The sequence below is a fragment of the Onychostoma macrolepis genome, chromosome 18, assembly GCF_012432095.1.
Source record: "Onychostoma macrolepis isolate SWU-2019 chromosome 18, ASM1243209v1, whole genome shotgun sequence".
Classification (NCBI taxonomy): Eukaryota; Metazoa; Chordata; class Actinopteri; order Cypriniformes; family Cyprinidae; genus Onychostoma; species Onychostoma macrolepis.
Genome location: NC_081172.1, coordinates 11,716,115 through 11,737,825, shown reverse-complemented (window position 1 = coordinate 11,737,825; position 21,711 = coordinate 11,716,115). Strand labels below are relative to the sequence as shown.

Sequence of the window (21,711 nt, the reverse complement as noted above, 5' to 3'; positions counted from 1 at the left end):
TGCAATGTATATATTTCTTATTGCATTGCTTTTTTGAGCCCTCCATCACTGTTGCTTTGTGAAATTGAGTCACAACTTCCTGACTTGACTGTCCAAAGGTCAATCCCGCTGAATCAATCTGACTCCCTTTCCCCCCTTTCCCTTTTGTGAGGCCCCTCAAACAGCACGCCCAGCTCCGCATTCCTCAGCCATACAGCACCTTCAAACAGAGCGGTGCTGGGCTTGAAGCAGCCCCCACAGCACTCATCCAGCCAGCTCGAGGAAAGGTCTCACTGCGAGAAAATGCAGGCCAGCAGCAACCCGGCCCCTGTGATGACAGGGAGAAGGCAACTGGGGGCTCTGCGGGGCGCAGATTGGTATATGCAGCACATTAGTCGCCTGAGCCAGAGTCCACAGTTAAGCCCACCATGAGAATATCTTGAATATCTCACAAAGCCTGTCATGAACTTTCTGGGTTACATATTGTATTTCATCCCATAATAATAAAATATTTAAATAAAAATTTTAGATCATTATGATATGTATGTATGTATGTGTGTGTATATATATATATATATATATATACATATAAAAATAAAAAATAAAAGAACAAATTATTTATTAAATCATAACAATTTTAGAATAATTATTACATTTACACATGAAACATGTATGGAATTTTATTATTATTGTATATTATTTTATATTATATCTAAAATATTTAACATTATATCTCAACATTTTTGATAAATCATTTTAATTTTATTTTTGATATTTTATTTTAAAATAGGCTTTTTCTTTTCTACTTTGATTTTTAATTGTTTATCAGTTTTTTATAATTAAAAACATTTATATACATATATATATATATATATATATATATATATATATACACTATTGAATATTATATTGTTATATATTTTATATTATTGCATATGTTATTTTATATTTAATTCATTTTTTAATTTTTTTTTTATTAAATGTCTGGAAAATGAAATAATGTTTTATTTCTTTCCTTTAATTTTAGAGTGAAAGATTTTTCTGATCATGTTCCGTGAGAATCACCCACTCACTCCCTGAGTCTCTTCCATGTCTGTGCTTGGAACTGGCAGCTGTGTAAGCCCTGCACCATTTCCCCTCTGACCCCAAAAGAGGCAGGCAGCAACACTATGGGCTCCCCCTGTGCTGACGGAGCGCTCCAGTTACATCCTTCTGAGCAGTCTGGCATCCACACATGCATACAGCACGCAAGCGCTAAGCCCTCTTTGGAGGTCTGGCCAGGAAGAGAGGAGACGTGACATTAGAGGTGGATGAAGTTGGCCAGGTTTGTGTTATCAGAGCCTCAGATGTCTCCAGTGACCATCATCCAAGCGCTGTGCACTCACTGAACCCAGTGACCTTACCTGAGGATGGCAACACCAGGCTGTCTCTCTGCCACAGCCGCTGCCTTGGCTTTCACCTGACCAGAAAAAAAGTCTATCTGGACATGCCATATCTGCCACAACATGTCTGCTGGTGCCATCCTCACGTGAGATATATGGAGATTGAAAGCAACGATTGAGGAGCTGATAAGAATCAGGAGTCAGGAGTCTTGCACGAATGAGCTTCACACAAGCACCTTCTTGGCAATTATATAATATACTCATAAATCATGTATGAAATACACAATGATGTAATGAGAAAAATGTTGAAATGAAAAAAGCTTTACTTTCTCAAAATGGTGTTAATGGTGTAATGCCAGTCTTTGGTAAAGTGCAAAACTCATTATGCATGAAATAAATCTTAAAAATTGGAATAATTCTAAAATAGCTTTTTTAAATAAACTTTAAAATAACCATAATAATAATAAAATAGGAAATATTACAACTACTCACATGTGCATCAGTGTTCACATCTGGATGGGTTTAAATAATACAAAAAAATAAATAAATTATGAATAAAAATAATAATATAAATAACTAAAAATAGGGGAAAACCCACTAAAAATAATAATAATCAAATAATTTTAAAAATCATAATATGACAATTGTATCATGAAATAATATTAATAATAATATGGATAACCATCTTCTTAAATCACTAATAATAATAATAATAATAGTAAGTGGCAATTTTAGCATGATTTATGCATCAAACACACAGGTTCTCTACACAATGTCCAGTGGTGCTGTGTATCAGTGTACACATCTGGATTGGTTAAATTATTAAATAAATAAATAAATAATAATAATAATAATAAAAATAACTTTCTTCTTAAATCCCTAATAATAATTGAAATCAAATCAAAATATCACAATTTTAGCATGATTTATGCAGTGGTGCTGTGAGTGTACACATCTGGATGGGTTTAAATAATTTGTAAAATAAAAAATAATAATATAATAAATAGAAACTATTATAAATATAAGCTAAAAAATAGGGGGGAAATGTAAATAATAATAATAAAAATATAGCTGCAAGCAGCAATTGACCCTTCACAAAGACACAATCCATGGCGCTCTCATGACACACATCATGTTCTCATGCAGCGGAAAATACATCACAGAGCAAAGAGGAAACTGCCAATGTGCCGACAGACAAGACAGAGCAGGTTACTTCTGGTATGAAGAAAAGTCTTAGCTTTAAATTTAGTCTTTTTTAAGAAATTCAAACAAAACAGTTTTGTGGCTCTTTAATGTAACACCTCAGTTTAAGCATCACATGAACCAATCATCTCTTCCTCTTTACTAGTTATAGCACAAAATAAAAATGAGTGAACATCAGAAGGTATCTTGTTTTAACTGGAAAGACATTAATGCACACCATTTTTCAAGATCAAGACCACTGACATTTGTTTGCTGTAAACATTCGGCCTTATGATTGGTCAGATCGCCTGTCAATCAAACTTCCAGTGAAAGGTGAATTACCAGGGTTCATCAGAAATACAATCACTAGTCATATTATTTAATGATTTACCACTTTTGACCAATAAGTGGCACAATATATATTTTTACCACAAGGTGGTGCTGCCCCAAAACTAGTTGAGTACCTTCAGGGCATGGGACAGACGACACATATCGACTTTTGTAACAGTACGCCAATGCGTTCGTAAAATATAGCATTTGAAGAAAAAAATCAGATCGCAGTACGCTGGTCCAAATCTATAGAGACTAGTCTTGTGATTTCAGAAGTTATAAACAAACAGAGCAAACTTTCATATCTCCAGACCACTAGGTGGCACTGTGCCACATTCTGCAGGTAAACTTATGGTAATGGATGTGATAACAAACTCCAAGCTTAGTCTGAATGCAATAAAGTGTTGAGGAGATATAGTCTCATGTCCACTTTGGTGAACTCTTCGTCAAATTCATTCAGGCGTTATTCGAGAGCGGTTAGGTCAAAAAGCTTTAGATAATTTTTTGCCAGGATTGTCTGAAGATGGTCTAAAGCCCGAGACACACTGCTAGATTTTTGTACGGTGGCCAAGAGAGCTCAACACGTTGCAAATAGAAAGCACACCTGCAAATTAAGAAAACAACTTCATCAATTTGACAACACACGCGCTACAAATGCTCACAATACAACCAAATAAAGAAACGCGCTGCAAATAAAATTCTTTATTTGGTTGTGTTGTGAGCATTTGCAGCACCTGCTGTCAAATTGATGAACATGTTTTCTTGATTTGCTGGTGCTTTTTCTATTTGCATGTGTTTTCTGAAGTTGCAGCGCATTGAGCTCTCTCGGCCACCGTATTTTTGGCTGTCCCAGACGAAAGATTGGCATTGTGAAACAATCATAGCGAATCAGAAATCGCCACAATTGTTTCACGATGCCAGTCTTTCGTCTGGGACAGCCGAAAATCGTGCAGTGTGTCTCGGGCTTAAGACACTTGAGTAAAAGGTCTAGGTTAGGAGTTATGAGCAATTTTGTGTTTTTGATCACTGTAGCGCCACCTACTGGCCAATTGGGGGTGAGTCTTTGCCAGTGCCTCCCCAAATTGAGCTGCACCGTCTGGCCAAGTTTCAAGTCTCTAAGCCTTACGGTTTGATCAGTTTAATGGCAGAATAATAATAACAATAATAATAACCATCGTAATAAAAATCCTTACAAATACAACAGGGTTTCAGCTCCTCGCAGTTGAACCCCTAAAAATCATAATATGACTATTTTTAGCATGATTTAAGCATAAAACACACAGGTATATCTTCTCTTGTTCTCTACACTATCCAGTGGTGCTCACATGCTGTGTATCAGTGTACACATCTGGATGGGTTTAGTCAAGGAATCCTATAAAAGAACCTAATGGGCTCTCCTAACATTTTGAGAGTCTGATTAAGAGAGCTTTTAGATGTGCTCCACATCAATGAGTTCCATCTGTGATTTATGTGAGTTTACTTTAAATGAGCATTTTTTTCCTTTGGGAATTGTTTGGGCACGTGCAAAAATTTGTATATCTTCTGAACAGGTTGATGTGTTGATGTGTTGAGGTGTAGCTTTATTACCCAAAAAAAGGTTGGACGGAGGCTTTGAGTTTGTGTGTATATCACACAAGTCTTCCTTTTATGTTGTGTAAGTAATTACAGTCATCTAATACAAAACTTACATTAGGACAGTGCTCAATATGTTTTGTATGTGATACATGAAACAGTCGTAATAAATAATGTTCCCGAGAAATTCTCTTGGATGGCCTTCTAAGCATCCATTGCTTTCAAGCTGACACTGAAGGTTTTATTAGATCAGGCAGTTGAATAAAAGAACAATGCCCTCTAATGGTACCATAGACTCTGACAAATGCACACAATGATATAGGATAACATCAGCTCAGAAGTTTAATGTAGTGCAAATCATCTGAGAAGCAGGGTGTGTGTTTTGTGTGCTAGACTCGAAACATGCAATGAATTAGGCTTCCTGGTGCTGTAAAGTTGACACCTGCCAGTTCAAACATCACCATATGCAGGTGAAGATAGTACAGCACTGCAGGTAATTGGGGGACAGATGTAAACTTTTAAACTTCTCTCTCTCTCTCTCTCTCTCTCTCTCTCTCTCTCTCTAGATAGGTGTATATCTAAAAAATAAAAAGCATAGACATGAATAGCATGAATATTATTTAAAATTTCTTAGACTTTGATGCGTCTCTAAACATTCTCTTTTATGGTAATGCATTTCCTAAATTTCTCCACATGGCGTCGCTACTGCGCTCCATGCAGAATGTCATAATGTAGTGTGGGTGGGTGCTTGATATGCTGATTATACGGTAAAAAAAAAAAAAAAACTAAATATCAACAATTGTAAACATATAAAATATTAATTTAATATATATTAAATTGTATCAAAAGAAGAATATTAATATATATATTAAAAATATATATAATATTTAGAATATATAAAAAGAAAAAATAACTAAATATAAAATTTTAATAGTAATTAATACTAGAACTACAAACTATAATAATAATAATAATAATAATAAATGTTCTTTGTTTAAAATGCCAACATAATTATAAAAATGCGCTGACATTATTATTTGTATATTTGTTATTTTAATAACTATAAATATAAACAAATTATACCATAAAATTAAATATAATATTTATCATTTAAAATACATAAAAATAAAATTATTAAAAATAAAATCTAGAAGTCTGAAAGTTTGAAATGGCTTAATAGACAAATAATAATAGCCTAGATAATCGAAATTTAAAAATATATATATATACAAAATATAATACATAAATAAAGTTAAACAAATAACAACAATAATACGTTTATGATAATCATTTTAAATTTAAAAACATTATAATGACTTTCTTAAGCCAACATTATTATAAAACATGCCCTGACATTATCATATATATTTACCGTGTTTCTTTTTTCTTTTTTAATGATAAAAAATGTAATCTAGAAAAATAGCCTATTAAATACATAAAACGAAATTTAAATATTATATTATAATGTAGTTGTATCGTCCTTTTGTTTATACTATATAATATAGAAGAAAGGAACTCTGGACAGTTCAGACCTGCGGCACTTTTCACGTGCTTTATGCACATGCGCGCTGAAGTGCGCGTGACATATTCTTCAGAATGCTACAACTGTGGAGTTGAGAAGAAAATAAATGAACGGTTTAATCGAAACCATGCACTTTCCTCAGTGCGTGTTGAACCAATAAAGTAAGTCACGTCGTTTAGTTTATGAGGCTAAAAAAGAAATGAGTGACGCTAAACGAGATAAATTGCTTGTAACTGTATTTATTTCCGCTAGCATGCTTGCTAAATGAGCTGAGTCTGCACAGTACATTATTGTAAGATGTGTTCCGACACGGTTTTACATTAGAAAATGTCAGTAAAATAACCGTTTAGAAGATGCATTATTTACACGTCTATTAACAGTCTGAATAAAACTCGATAACTCGTGGAATGACAGCGTAATTCCCAGGAAAAGCAACATCAGCCTTTAAACCACAGGAGATCAGGAACATGATGTACTCATGAACCAAACAGCAAGCACGATTACAAAATCCATCTACGATTTGATCTTACTGGCCGTACAGCTAATTTCAACATTGTTTAAATGTAATTTGTAGTTCATATAAAGCAAGAAATATGTGTTTCTTAATTCTGAGGTCATGTCCTGTAATAGAGCAAACTAAAGACTTCTTCTTGTGTTTTTGTGTGCAGGAATGCTGTAGAAACACTCATCCACTATGCTGAGTCGCCTTCAGGAGCTCAAGAAGGAAGAGGAGACTCTTCTAAAAATAAAAGTCATGCTGCAAGATCAGCTTAACAGACTTAAGGTAAGAACAGTAATATCTAAACAATTTCATTGTGGTCTCTGTGCATAAAACTGATCCCTGTATCTATGTTCATCAGTTCGAGGAAGGGACCCTGAGGTCAATGATTAATGCTCAGACTGAGGAAAGTCCAAATGAAGCCCCTGCCCCTGAGGTAAATAAACAAAAGGACAACACCAAAAAAATTAACTATTCTGAACTGGTGATTTACATTAAAGGATCAGTGCACTCAATAATATTTTAGAATAATAAAAGTAATAGTAAGTATCATAATATTTTGTGCTTCTATTTTCTTTTAACCTTTTTTTTTTTTTTTATGAGACACTAGGCAGAATTTCTAAGTTTGCCTTTCATACAACAAATGTGAATAGTGATTTATATTGCAAAACTCCATAATGGAAAAAAAGCATCATAAATTCACATTTGTGGTCAATCCCTTTAAACTCGCTGCATCTTTATTGGTCACATGACACAATCAGGTCAGAACAACAGGAGATTAAATTATGATAAAAGTTTTCAGATTTACTGTACTCTACCATTCAAAACTTTGGGATCAGGTTTTTTTTGTTTGTTTTTTTTAAATATGAAAGAAATTAATGCTTTTATTTATAATGTTAGAAAAGATTTCTATTTCAAATACATGCTATTCTTTTGAACTTCTATTCATCAAAGAATCTTAAAAAAAATATATGATGGTTTCCACAAAAATATTGTTTCTAATAAAGTTTCTAGAGCACCAAATCATCATATTAGGATCACGTGACACTGGAATAAATTACATTTTAAAATAAAGTTATTTTAAATGGCAATAATATTTCACAATATTACGTTGTTTTAAATTAAGCCTGCGTGAGCATAAGAGACTTTCTTCAGAATTATTAAAGCTATTGTTTTAAAAACAATGGTCTTTTTTCACACCCATTTAAGACCGTTAAGATGTTTCTCTTGACAAATGGCAAATTATGATGTTTATATTTTGTTGTGCGCAGGTGGAAGTCAACCTAGATGATGAGACTGAGATCAACCAGACCAAACTAGTATTAGGTGCTCAAACAGACTATGACATGGAAGAAGAAGAGGATGAGGAAGAGGACGATGACGAGGATGATGGTGCAGATGACGACCTCGATATGGTGCTAGAAGATGAGGAAGACGAAGATGACTACTGACTGTGCCTGCAAAGACGGCGTTATCATTTACTCCTGTGTTTAGGTGTGTAGTCTGCACATTTGGCATGCTGATAGAGACTACAACAGTCTCTCTGTCTTAGATTGGTGTTGCTTTAGATAAACTGTTGGTTCACCCATCTATAAAATCCTCCAAAAGTATGTGTAGCACAAATACAACTCCTCCTATTACTGTGCTGTTGGCCAAGCCTGCACTTTATGTATTTTTTTAAATACATATGAATTAAAGATTGCACCAATTCTATTTCATGGTGTTCACCAAGTGATGCTGTACTATATAGGCTTTATTTAATATTGTATTGTATTGCTTTCAGATTGAATGCATTATGTTTATGAAGCTGATGATAAGTATTATGTATGTACATGTTCATGTTGTGAGGTATTCGCAGAGGTATTTTTTCTATTTGGAGTGAGTGTGTGGACTGGGTTGTGTATGCATGGGCATGACAATTGTTCTAGCTGAGCCAGTATTCTAACTTTTTTGTACTTCATGTGCAGCATTGTTAATGTACAGAGAGTTCCTATGTTTTCTTAAAGAAAAACCTCTTTTCTGCAGATTTTGAAGAAGGAGCGTAATTGCATTTTAAAACACTTCAACTTAGCACTGTTTCTTTAACAGAGTGAGGCAGGTTATTTGGGTAGGTGTTGCCTTGATGTAAATGTATGATGTGTGAATGACATTTTTACATTACACTGTAGGTACATGCTAATAAAAGCGAGTATGATGACAGATGCATTTCCTCTGTTGGCCAGTATTAATAATATAATAAATTACAGTTTCTGTGACAACAGACTTCTGCCCCCTCCCAACCACAGCATGAAGCTGCAATGCAGTAAAAACACTTCCAGCATTCAGTATTTTCCAAAAAGCTGTTAACAGTGTACTACACTTCACAAAAAGAGGGGCACCTCTGGAGACAAATGAAGCCACAATAATAGATACATTTATATTCTTAACTTTAAGAATGTTTAATATTTATATGTTCTTAAAGTGCAAAACATTGTTTTAGAAATAAATATGTATATCCTCCTATATATTGTGCAAAATAAATGTTAATATTAATATTTTTGTTTTTTGTATAGAAAGTAAGGTTTATGGATATGTCAAACATTTTTTAATTAGTAACTCAATTCTAACGATGTACTACACTTCACAAAAAGAGCAGGGTCTGGAGAAAAATGATGCCACAACAGTAGATAAATTATATAGATAATACTCTAATAACTTTAAGAATGTTTAATATTTATATATTCTTAAAGTGCAAAATAGATTCTAGAAATATTTGTTTTAGAAATAATTAAATATATGTGTGTGTGTGTCCTCGTATATAGTGCAAAATAAAATTTGAAAATATTTTATTTATAATTAATACTATTTTATATAGAAAGCAAGGTTTGTGGATACATCACAGTTTTTTAATTTCCTCCATTAATTGCTTTTCACGCATTACTGCTTGCTAAAATACAAGTTGTGGATTACTCAAAGTCACAATAACTCAACATAAGAGTCAGAGTAAGACCTGAAACCTGTTGTATAATATTTGGGTCAGTTTATCCCACCATATGCTGTCATTGTTGTAGTAAACACAAGCGTATCAGCCTCTCCAACATTAACTTTGCTTACAGAGTGAAACCCTTGTTTGTGGGAGATCTGTCCACCATTGCAAAATGTGATCACAGTCCATTGACCCTCAATAGGGAGGCTTTTGGGTCTACAGTGGGGTCATGAGACCACCTTTAGTACAGCACAGCGCTTTGCCACCCAAGCTGAACAGTAACAGACTCTGTATGACAATATTCAAGCTTCAAAACTGGATGTGATATCAAGATGTGGGATAGTTTTCATCGATTTTAAAGGCATTTCCATGTGGAATCAATGCAGATTCTGAGAAAGGTATGTTCAAATCAGGAGTACGAGCATGAAAATTGTCATTCATTGGTCAATGGTCATTCATTACTGGGCAAATTCCATTGTGTTTAGCAAAAGCGATGAATGATGTGTAGTGAAAGGGTAACTACCTCTCAGATCAGGAGAGTGTGGTGCTGATGAGAATCACTGAGCTGGAGCTAAGATCTGGAATATGATGCTGTCACACCGTGTTGGACGAGCGTGTCATGTGCTTGTGCTGGTGTTGTGTCTGTCTACGGCTGAGGACTTCGACTGGTCAGCGAACAACCACGACTCCTTCTATTATGGCACTTTTCCAAATGGTATGATCCCACCATTACCAAATGGATTCCTTTCTCAGACATTATGGCCTTTGTGAAATGAGTTGATCTGCATGGATATCAATGATGAAAGTTAAATACATTAACTGACAAATAATACTTCACGTGAAAGACGTATTCTCTACCGTTTCACTTCATTTGTCAGGATTTTCGTGGGGCGCCGGCAGTTCAGCCTATCAAACAGAAGGAGCCTGGGACAAAGATGGGAAAGGACTGAGCATCTGGGATGTGTTCACTCATAAGAAGGGAAAGACGTTCTTGAATGATACTGGAGACTCTTCATGTGAGGGATACTACAAAATCAAGGTGACCATGCTGGTTTTTGCAATGACATTGAGTATGAAATGCCCCAGCTGAAATGCAACAACATTTTTGCTTCATTTTCTTCTATAGGATGATGTTTCGTTGATAAAAGAGCTGAATCTGAATCACTATCGGTTTTCCATCTCCTGGCCCAGGATTATGCCAACAGGAATCAGGTGTAAGTACGGTATATCTGTACTACTGGCTCCAGGTAGGATTTTTATATATTCCCAAAATATTTGACCTCCACTTTTGTGTATTTGCAGCTGACCATGTGAATGAGAAAGGAGTGAAGTACTACAGTGCTCTTATTGATGAGCTGCATGAACACAATATCACTCCCATTGTGACCCTTTATCATTGGGACCTGCCACAGGTGTGTATTCCTGCATATATCCAATAGGCCTACTAAAAGCGTTATTTAAAATATTATATTCTGATTGATTTAACATCTCTAGAACGTTTTAACGAATAGATCTTTAACGGCCTATTTTATTTAAACTAAAACAAGGCTGTTTTTGTTGTTGTTTTGCTCGTTCAGATAAGGCAAGTTGAGTAATAAAATTAATGACATATAACAAAAACTGCGGGGAAAAAAGTGTTGTAAAAAATATACGTGATAATGTGTGACATATTTACGGTTGCTCGACGAAAATCCAGAAATCCATCGGCAGTTTCGCGTGAGGGCGGAAAAATTCCCTGTGTAAATTAACGGTTTTAAGTTGGATGTGGATTCGCTGCATTGACCAACAAGTTGCTTGGTTAGAATGTGATTTCTGTTTGTGCTGTGCTTTATATCTACATCTCATACATCCCTACATATTGACATTAATTGCTTTCTTGCCCACATAAAGTCGGAGTTTTGCTAAAGTGGCAGCACCTTAAGATAACGAACAGACTATTCGCCAGTCATTTTCATTTTCTAAACAAAAAGAGCCCACTCGATTCATTTTACATTTACTTGACCCTCTCAACAATATCTGTCAAGATTTGACAAGTAAAAAGATGAATACACATCCACTGTATTGACTGCAGTAATAATGGATTAGTCTGTAAACTTTTTAGGAAGGTTTTATTATTTATCATCATTTGGATAGGTTTTGCAGGAGAAATATGGCGGATGGCAGAACATCAGCATGATTAATTTTTTCAACGACTTTGCCAATCTTTGCTTTGAACGCTATGGGGACCGTGTCAAATACTGGATAACTTTTAATAACCCATGGGTATGCTCACTCTATTAATCTCTAGTTAATTACAGCAAATTAAATAATGTGTAAAGGTTGAGCTTATTAATGCTCATTGTGTGTCAGTCAGTGGCAGTGGAAGGATATGAAACTGGAGAACATGCTCCAGGACTGAAGCTCAGGGGCACTGGGTCCTACAGAGCAGCTCACCACATCATTAAGGTAAGTTAACACATCACTTCCTTGACATTATATTGTACCATGGTATTTGAAAATGGAGTTATTGCACAATACTCTCTGTGTTGGTTTACTAACAGGCACATGCTAAGGTTTGGCACACTTACGATACTCAGTGGCGAAACAAACAAAGAGGTATGAGCTTACCCTTGTCTATAAGCTTATTAAAAACCACACGCTCTGAACCCTCTGGCTGCTTTCTTCTCTAGGTATGGTGGGTATTTCACTGTCCGGGGACTGGGGCGAGCCTGTGGACCTCACTAATCAGAAGGACATTGAGGCTGCAGAGAGATATGTCCAGTTTTACATAGGCTGGTTTGCTACACCCATCTTTCATGGAGATTATCCTCAAGTGATGAAGGATTTCATAGGTACTGTTCCTAAGTAAATGTTTAATATGTGAGGTTAAGAATAACACAATCCAACATATTAATGACAGTTTTGTATCTAAGGGAGAAAAAGCGCAGAGCAGGGTTTGGGAACGTCTCGCCTTCCCACCTTTTCTTCTCAGGAGAAGAGTTACATCAAAGGCACTTCTGACTTCCTAGGCGTGGGGCACTTCACCACACGCTACATCACCCAAAAGAGCTTCCCTTCCAACCGTGGCTCCACCTACTTCTCAGATCGGGATGTAGCAGAGCTGGTCGACCCACGTTGGCCTGATCCTGGTTCGGAGTGGCTCTACGCGGTTCCTTGGGGCTTCCGCCGTCTGCTCAACTTTGTTAAGGTGCACAAATGCTGTCGTTGTTTAAAAGGCACCGTTTCACATCATTTCCTCGTGCTGATCTTTGATCTTGTTTCATAATATATATTTATTAGTAATGTCTTTGTGACAGTACCATGTCATGAATTGACTTGCCATGTCTTTGACTTTCTAAAGACTCAATATGGGAACCCCATGATCTTCATCACTGAGAACGGGGTCTCAGAGAAGATGATGTGCACAGAACTCTGTGATGACTGGAGGATACAGTATTACAAGGGTTACATCAATGAGATGCTTAAAGGTAACAAGATCAAAAATGAGTAAAGGGATGGGTCACCCAAAAATGGAAATTTTGTCATCATTTACTCATCCTCATGTTGTTTCGAACTAGTATGATTTCAAAAGATCTTTTGAAGAATGTTTAAACTGTTTTTGTCCATATAATGGAAGTCAATGGGGTACAAAACAATATTGGACCCCACTGTATGGACAAAAAAATATCTTCTTTTGTGTTCTACACAAGAAAGTCAGGTTTGGAATGACTTGATGGTGTGTAAATGATAACAGAATCATCACAAATTATACTGTATTTTATTTGTTGTTAACCTGCAGCTATCAGGGATGGAGTGAATGTGAAGGGCTACACCGCTTGGTCCCTTCTGGACAAGTTTGAGTGGGATGAGGGCTATTCAGAGAGGTTCGGCCTTTACTATGTGGAGTTCAGGAACAAAAATAAGCCTCGCTACCCCAAGGCCTCTGTTCAGTTCTACAAACGCATCATTAAGTCTAATGGATTTCCCAATCAGAGAGAGGTACATCTATTTTGCCCATTATGAGTTACTAAAAAAAAAAAAAGAATGAAAGACATACAGTAATCACTGAGTCCTAGAGATATATAAAAGTAACAGTTTCTTTCTTCCTCTTCTTACGTTTTCTTTTTTAACATGTTGTCAATGTCAATTTTATGCATTGCAAGGACTCCTACTAAACCATAAATACACAAATATATATATATATATATATATATATATATATATATATATATATATATATATATATATATATATATATACACACATACACACACATACATATTTATGTATACATATAAAACACAAAATACAATACCTAAAAGACTACAAAACTGTGGCAGGAACCAAATCACATACCACACACACATAGTTAAATAATAAAAGCCATTTTTAAGGAAAGTGCTGTTTGCTTGCTGATTAACATTTTGAATGAACTGATTCTGCTCCAGATTGTTTGACAGCCGTCTTGCGGTACTATTTGGATTAGAGCATCTGTTTTGGTATTGAAACATGCTATTTAGAGTCAATGAAATATTTGCGGAGAACATTTCCAATTAAATAGCTGTTTAGGGAGAATACACCAACAACCTCATTTGGTTATCTACCAACAAAACAGTCTTGGAAAACCCCCAAGATTAGGATGCAATTAACATATAAATGGTATTTTCTAATTATTTTTCTGTCGCCTTATATTGAACAAACTTCAGTTGCCTTGGACATGTTCCAAATGTTTATTTTCAGATGATACAAAACATCTAAACCATTTTATACTTAACTCTTTATATAATCTATTTATTAAAGGTGGTGTAATTAACTGAATTAAACAGTCAAGTTAAATATCATATAAAAAGTCGGTTTATGGAACAGGATCCTGAAAGGAGTGCTCATCTGCGCAAGCCTCTATCTGTAAGAGAACAGTATGAATAAATGAGACAATGACTGTATGCTCTGAATCATCATCATTGGCAGGTTGAGAACTGGAAAAGAAAAGCTACAGAGACTTGCTCCACCAGCAATCAGCTCCTGGCTGCAGGTCAGTGGATCATTGATTTGAACTTAGTTGAAGAACCGGGGCAAACAAGGAAAAATTCCATTTGTTGATCACAGACTAAAAGAAATAATCATGTAGCCTTTAATCAAGAACAAATTCGATGGGAACAAATTCCTCTTGAACAGTACATGAGAACATTCCTTGTCTTCATCTGGATCTCCACTGTTTTATTATGCTAACCTCATTTGTGGTTTGACTAGGTTTCTGCTTAGCCATTAGTGTCCATAGGGACTCGGTATGCTTACCATGAGAACGGATTGACAAAGACTTTTGGGGAGGTCTGAAACAGACTGAGCTGAAACCTCTAATGGGATTTTTCTTTGCTTACCCCTCCAGCTAGAAGCAGATCCAAGGAAAAGAAAGATCATGTAGAGATGCCAAAGGTTTGGCCAGTGCATGACGAAGTTTAGACACTAGGGTACATATAGAAGCAACTTGTTCTTTTCTTTTCAGCTTGGAAAACTTCTGACAAAGTCTTTAAAAAAACCTCAGAATGACTATGTGGTGTAGTTGGGTAAAAAGAACATTAAGCAACTCCAGTTCTGGCTTACTCTGATCTTGGGAAGCTGAAAAGTCTTCAGGGGCCATATTCTACAAGCTTCAGTGAATGATGTTAAAATGGCTCCATAAGTACATAATATTCTTATTTAAATGTCACCATAAAGAAATAACCAGATCAGCTATTGGAGCACCTTTGGTTAAAGGGCCAATACACACCGCAAAGCCTCAATTCATTAGGACAAGCTATAATAGAGTACAACAGTGCTCACCCACTTTTCATGGCCTTGGTTCAGAAAGTTATGTTTCCCATTCATTTTACTTTCTTTCTTTTTCAAAGAGTTATAGGCTATGAACCAAACCAATCAGCAAAAATGCTAATTATAACATTACAAACTTGATTTGAACAAAAAAGTATTTGAACATTGGGCAAAAACACAAAGGTACAAGACAGAGGTTTTTTTTGGCATGCTTTGCTTGTTTCAATTCTCTGATTGGATAATGTAGGTTTTCACCAGAAAGTACTAGTTTAAAAAAAAAAAAAAATAAAAATAAATGTGGGCTGATGGCTTCAACAAAATAATATATCATCAATGAACAACTTTGTAGTTTGTCCTTAAAAGTTTACAAGTTATCATTAAAAATAATTGATTTTTTTTTTTTTAACCTGTGAGACTGTTGCACACTATTATTATTATAAATGACATGCTATGTTGTCAAGGTTTAATCAGGTGCAAATTCATAAGTCACAATGACATACTGCTTATGGACTGGCGACCAGAAATTCAATCAACATAAACTTGATGAACTGTCTGCCGCTTTGAATAGAGCTTGCTTTGCTGAAGTTTTGATTATAAGCAAATAATCATCTGATAATCAAGATTTGGAAATCCTTTTAATCAGAACCTTAAAATGTTGCTTTTGATAATACTCTTAATAATATTTTGATGAATCAAGCTGAAATAATGTATGTGCTGTATAATCCTCAAACAAACAGCCAATCTAAGTATAAAACTAAAAGGATGCTTGATGTGGATGGATGCCCTTTTGCTTATAACTCAGTTGACTGTGCCGCTTTATTGTGAGCTTACACAGCAGCCCTCAAAGGGTTAATGTGTCCTACTGCCATCCTAAGATTATTTCTCTCTCTTCATTAGAGGAACAGCGGAATACGGCTGCCAATATTCTAAGGCTTATTCATGGTAAGCCATCACACACACACACACACAATAGCTAGAAGAGAACTATATTAACCCTTTGAGTGCTCCGTAACGCAAAAGCAGTGTGAACCTGGGCTATGCTAATATGTTTGGTCTGATAAACACATTTGTGTATACATTTCAGATCCTTTAACCAGCCACATGGAGATGGTGACCGAGGTTGTGGTTCCCACAGTGTGCACCCTCTGCATTTTGATCAGCGCTGTCTTTCTCATGTTCCTACTCCGCAAACGAAACTAACTTACTTTTTTTTTTAAAGGAAACGAACTGAATTCAGCCCTTGTTTCTTGGTTAATACTGTTTGCGAAGAGAAGGTTAAGGACACTATGCTGAATTTAAATGATATAGGCAAATAGTCATCTGCTTTTGGAAATTATTTTTCTCTATGTAGACAAAACTTGTTGTCTTAAACCCTGTTGAAGCTTAAACTTCTGCAAACTGAAGTGGTTGCATATACACTGCTATTCATAAGTTTGGGGTCTGTAAGTTTTTAAGAAATTTATATTTTTATTCAGCTAGGATGCATTAAATGGATCAAAAGTGATAATAAAGATGTAAATGCTACAAAAGTTAAAAAAATTTTTTATTTCAAATAAATGCTTTCTATTCATCAACAAATCCTGAAAAAGTAACAAGGTTTCCACAGAAATATTAAGCAGCACAGTTATTTAAAATTGCAATATTTCACAATACTATTTTTGTATTATCAAATAAATGTAGCACTTTGATCATGACTCTTCTTTAAAAAACATTTAAAAAATGACCCCAAACTTTTGAAAAGTATTGTGCATAAGCAAATTAAAACTACTGCATAAAAAATTTAATAAATAAATATGACATTTGACATGACATTTTCTGTGAGTTCATTTCTATGATATGGAGTCTTACCGGTGTTAAGTGAAGCTGATGAGACTACAGCTCACCATGGTCCTGTAGTAAGACATCTTCTCACTTTCTCCATTCACAGACTCATCTAGGGGTACATCTGCATGTGTGTGACGAGAATTTAAAATGTCATGTTTTTTTTTTTTTTTCAATTAACTCAACAACAAGACATAAAACTAGAACAGCAAGTGAAAAAAAATAGCTAGTGACTTCACCTAAGTCAAAACTAATGTGGTCTACTAGAGGCTTGTCACTGAGATACAATGCTGTCTTGACTTCCTTTGACCCCTGTCCACTGGACACCTCCGTAGCCCAAGAGAACGGTTGCTCCCTGAGAATAACATAAATATTAATTTATAGCTACAAATATCATTATTCTGTTCAATAAATCTTACATCAACTGGAAGAATTATGACAGCTCATACGAAATGCAGCAAATACTCACTTCTCATAAAAATAGCTAATAAGCGCAGGTTTAATTTGCAGCTGGAAGACATGGTCCTCATCATAGTTGGATGTTTTGTAGTATTGCAAACAGGACCTGATATCAAATATCATGGTTAGAAACATGTAAGATCTAACAACTTCCATCTGTTTAATTCTCTTTGCTATGCACCATCCCCAATGCAATCAAGGGCTCTGCAGTGCTCTCTGAAGGAAAAAAAAAACAAGTGTCCTCTAAATCATAAATCATAATTTCATGTGAAACAAAAGGTTATGATATATTATTTCTCTACATTTAGAATCACCATTTGGTTAATATATAATTTTCGGAAATAGCAGGAAGCTCACTGAGTGAAAAGGAAGAGGCGATCATGAGGAAGACTGAGGAAAGTGCTACAGGTGCCCAGGATCTCCAGTAGATGGTGCAGTTTCCTCACTCTTATCACTTGCTCCTGCAGGTCCTCTTCTGTGTCCAAGTAGTATCTCTAAAAATTACAAATAAAATGTATAAACAACCCCAGTACATGCTAGTATTTATCTAAATCGTAGGAAAAAAAATTTAAAAGTAAAGTTTCCTACCAAATAGTTGAGAGTTGTAAGTTCCTTTCCTAAAAAAGAATAACGTAAGAATTACATCTTCAATCTGCTTCTCAAAGAGAATCTAAAACCTAACATTTTATTTAGGTAATTAACAGATGAAGTGAACTATAAACCAAAAAACAGCTAGATTTGAAATTTGAAAATGTATGTACCAACAAGGTAGTTGATGAAGTCTTTCCTGATCTTGTCCAGGCCGAGCTCTAGCAGCATATTAGCGGGTGTGAGGCCAGTGAGAGGCATGGCATCTATCTGCTGCTGGTACGACTGCAGGATCAGCTTACTGAGAGTGCTATTGCTGTCTTTGTGGATCTAAAGAAAACAGTACCCTCATTACATAATTTTAAAATATTTATGCTGAAAAAAGGATACAAATTTTAGATCATGTTTATTCACAATTGTTAACCAAAAAAAATCTTTAGTGCATTTAAATAGACATGAAGATGCACACACCCATGGTTTGATTTTACCAAGTTTCACTGCTTTGACAACAATTTTCATGCATTCTGTTATGTCTTGATATGAAGTTACGCCTATGAGAAAAAAATATTAAATTTGGTTTCAGTAAATATGTTTTACTGTATTTTGTGAAAATTCCCAAAGGTAATATTTACTCTTCCTCATCTTCTCCCACAGTTGTTCTGTAAAGTCCAGGTCTCCTCTCTCAATCACCATCGAGCTGAAGGCTGCTATAGCATCTGTCTTAGCTTTTTGTTTCTGGTATAAAAGATAAAATGGATAGTTCACACATAAATTCAATTAAATTGCCATTGTTTACCCATTCATTCATTCATTCATTCCAAATCTTTAAGAATCTTTCTCCTTTAGTGGAACACAAAATGAGAATTTACCTAACAATATATAATAAAAGTGAATGAAGAATTGTGCTGTTTAATATTATATTATTAAATTTACCTCAGACGCTTTGGCAGTGTGTCCTGGTGCTCCTTGTCCAAAATTCTCAAGCTCTAAAACAAGGGGGAAAAACAGCTTCATAAACCAGCAAATTATCTCCCTCAAACTGCACATGCTACACTTGAAAGCAAAAAATTCAAGGACTGACCATCAGCAGCATTTATATCTATTTATGGTTTCTTGCTATGTATACAGCACAAATTAATCAGTACAGCTGCTATACCCTCAATGAGTGCTCTGGTCAGGTCCACTGCGGACTGAGTCTCCATTGGTTCCAACCACTCAGTTTCTCCTGTTCTCAAACCTTCTGCTAGAGCCTAGTCAAATGTTTTAAAACAAAAACAATAAATGCTGATGGCATGATAATTACTATATTATAATTACATATTAACAATATAATGTAATGTAACATATACTATATACCGATAAACATTTCTCGATCTAGAATAAGACAAGTTTATTATAGTAAGTTATTTTTTTATTTATGATTTATTACAGAAAATCATTGTTATAGTTAACTAAATCTATTTAAAATACTTTTCATTAACTGAAACAAAGCTGAAACAACATAAAATATAAATATTACACAACAACCTAAACTTAAAATTAAGTTAAAATTACATAAATTAAATTAAGTTAAATAGAAATTAAAAAAATAAATAGAATGGCAAAAGCATATAACAAAATTACTAAAACCCTTTTTAAAGCCCTAAAATTAAAATGACACCTGAAAATCTAAAAAAAAAACACCAAAATAGTATATAAATAATATTAAAATTACACTGTATAGGACACATAATTTATTTCCAACACTTACCAGAAGGAACTCCATCTCTTTATAGGTCTGATACAATGGACTCCTTATGTCTCCAACTGCAACTTTGATATTCTGTAAATAGGAAAAAAATGCTAAACAAATCACTTAGTAACCTCAAGAGGCAGTATGATCAAAACTTGGGACTAATTGGGACTAAAGTATCAAAGGCGACTGGATGCTGACCAGAGATGCTTTAGAAGACAACGGAGGACACTCCAATACTTTCTCCACATTGTTCCATGTGAGACTCGCTATTACACTGCTCTGGGACTCAAACATCATGCTCTCCTCTTTTAAGGAGCAAAACAGGTTGTACTGGGCATAGCCTTTGGTCGCCACCTGAAAAAAAAAAATTTAATAAAAAAAAATTACAATACTTTTAACAGAAACCAAGTAGTGAGAAACCTATAGGAGCTAAATGACAAAAAAATCTTACTGTAGAAGCGTGGTGTCTTTTCTCATGCTCTTGTTTAAGCTCATCCAGTGTGGTGAAAGAGGTTTCATCTCCTGTTGGACCTGCAGAACATTTGGGAAAGGTTTTTTCACTCTTTATGGGCATTTATCCCTTTGAATAATGCATGAGTAACAAATAAGTGCTACTACCTTTGCAACTGACTGTATACAGTTTGACACCACTGGTTTTGCTCCCACTATAGACAGTTTCTACGCCAAGCCAGGCAGTGGCACATGGGTCCAATTTGTCACAACGGACCCATAGAGGGTGCAGAGTCCCTGGGGCTTCCACCTGGGGCATGTTGGGGTTTTGAGCCATGGTGTACCAAGACAATAGCTGCCTAGTAAAAGAAAGTGAGTAAAAATAATTATTTGCTCAGCTTTCGTGAGGGAAAAAGAATTCTTCAATTGTACTATATTGCAACAAGCAGCTTCTTTCACCTTGCTTTCATGACAGAGAGAGGCTGAGGCCCTAGATCTTGCTCCACTTTAAAAAGAGTTTCTTCAACAACACTGGTGTCAGCTGTAGTTTCTGTATCTTCTGGTTCACACTTTGGTTGCTTTTCATTAAATAAGTTAACATGTTATGTCATGTTTAGTGTAAATAGGAATAGCACATACTATGTATATGAGGCCATCATAAACTAACTTACTGCTTTCTCACAGACAAAGATAGGCTGATTTCCACCGATTATGTTGTGCAAAAGTTCTTCCTTCTCCACCAGTAGTACTGAAATATCATCCTGAAATCAATAAATAAACAAATAACTTGTTTTTCGATACGCATGACTGAACATCGTTTCTATTCATCTGCACACATTTTAGTTTTACCATATACGTGCAGTTCTCTTTATTTTCATCTTGACACAACCTTAAACAAGCAAAAAAAAGAAATATAAGATAAACATATGAATTACACATAACAAAAACATGACAGATATGCCAATTATTCAAGTTCAGTCAATCGTAATAAAAAAGAAAGGTACAGTAACTCACTTCAGAAATTTAACAAATGCGTTGGCGTCCGAAACTATTTTTGATCCCATTCCCCTCGTTTTAAAACAAAATATATATTTAATTACCAAATTCTATACGTTTGAATGAAAAACATACAGGATTCAAAACTATTTGATTACAGCGCGCCTAATATACGTCACGAGGGTTACGACGCAGGCGTCCTTTTGCCACGCCTATTCCTGTTAAAAAAATAATATTCAACAAAAAAGTTTATTTTATTTTATTATTTTTTTACAATATTATTTTAAACCTAGATAAAACTAATGAAATACCAAATACATTTCTATGAATATAATATTAAGTCACTATTTGAATGAATTACTGAAAGTAGATCCATATGACCCATCCGCCAGCTTCCACTACTTATATAGTGCCAAAACATACTGCCACGTTTATTACTTTATC

The 21,711-nt window shown here is 35.0% G+C and overlaps 3 protein-coding genes across 6 annotated transcripts; 2 read left to right on the top strand and 1 right to left on the bottom strand.

Annotated features, from left to right (window-relative positions):
• Positions 1-5,985: 5,985 nt before the first annotated feature.
• snapc5 (small nuclear RNA activating complex, polypeptide 5) lies at positions 5,986-8,665 on the top strand. Its single transcript, XM_058751371.1, has 4 exons — positions 5,986-6,128; positions 6,636-6,751; positions 6,828-6,902; positions 7,738-8,665. The coding sequence occupies exons 2-4, from the start codon at positions 6,662-6,664 to the stop codon at positions 7,915-7,917; spliced, it is 345 nt and encodes a 114-aa protein (XP_058607354.1). The 5' UTR covers positions 5,986-6,128; positions 6,636-6,661; the 3' UTR covers positions 7,918-8,665.
• Positions 8,666-9,490: 825 nt separating this feature from the next.
• lctlb (lactase-like b) lies at positions 9,491-17,060 on the top strand. Of its 4 annotated transcripts, XM_058751369.1 has the most exons (14): positions 9,491-10,146; positions 10,310-10,470; positions 10,558-10,645; positions 10,734-10,843; positions 11,565-11,693; positions 11,781-11,876; positions 11,972-12,026; positions 12,101-12,262; positions 12,344-12,618; positions 12,772-12,898; positions 13,210-13,409; positions 14,379-14,442; positions 16,116-16,160; positions 16,303-17,060. In XM_058751369.1, the coding sequence occupies exons 1-14, from the start codon at positions 10,017-10,019 to the stop codon at positions 16,416-16,418; spliced, it is 1,758 nt and encodes a 585-aa protein (XP_058607352.1). In that variant the 5' UTR covers positions 9,491-10,016; the 3' UTR covers positions 16,419-17,060. The 4 variants fall into 4 exon arrangements, with proteins under 4 accessions (XP_058607352.1, XP_058607353.1, XP_058607349.1 ...); XM_058751370.1 differs by lacking the exon at positions 16,116-16,160; XM_058751366.1 differs by lacking the exons at positions 9,491-10,146; positions 16,116-16,160; positions 16,303-17,060 and adding an exon at positions 14,797-15,457 and having other exon boundaries at positions 10,424-10,470.
• Positions 13,786-21,451, bottom strand: zwilch (zwilch kinetochore protein). Its single transcript, XM_058751365.1, has 19 exons — positions 21,286-21,451; positions 21,121-21,160; positions 20,943-21,032; positions 20,731-20,849; positions 20,440-20,630; positions 20,273-20,352; positions 20,020-20,175; positions 19,837-19,908; positions 19,243-19,336; positions 19,020-19,072; positions 18,719-18,821; positions 18,558-18,637; positions 18,260-18,416; positions 18,087-18,115; positions 17,856-17,992; positions 17,509-17,604; positions 17,279-17,394; positions 17,067-17,163; positions 13,786-14,313 (listed from the first exon to the last, which is right to left on the bottom strand). The coding sequence occupies exons 1-18, from the start codon at positions 21,333-21,335 to the stop codon at positions 17,072-17,074; spliced, it is 1,755 nt and encodes a 584-aa protein (XP_058607348.1). The 5' UTR covers positions 21,336-21,451; the 3' UTR covers positions 13,786-14,313; positions 17,067-17,071.
• Between the last annotated feature and the right edge of the window lie 260 nt (positions 21,452-21,711).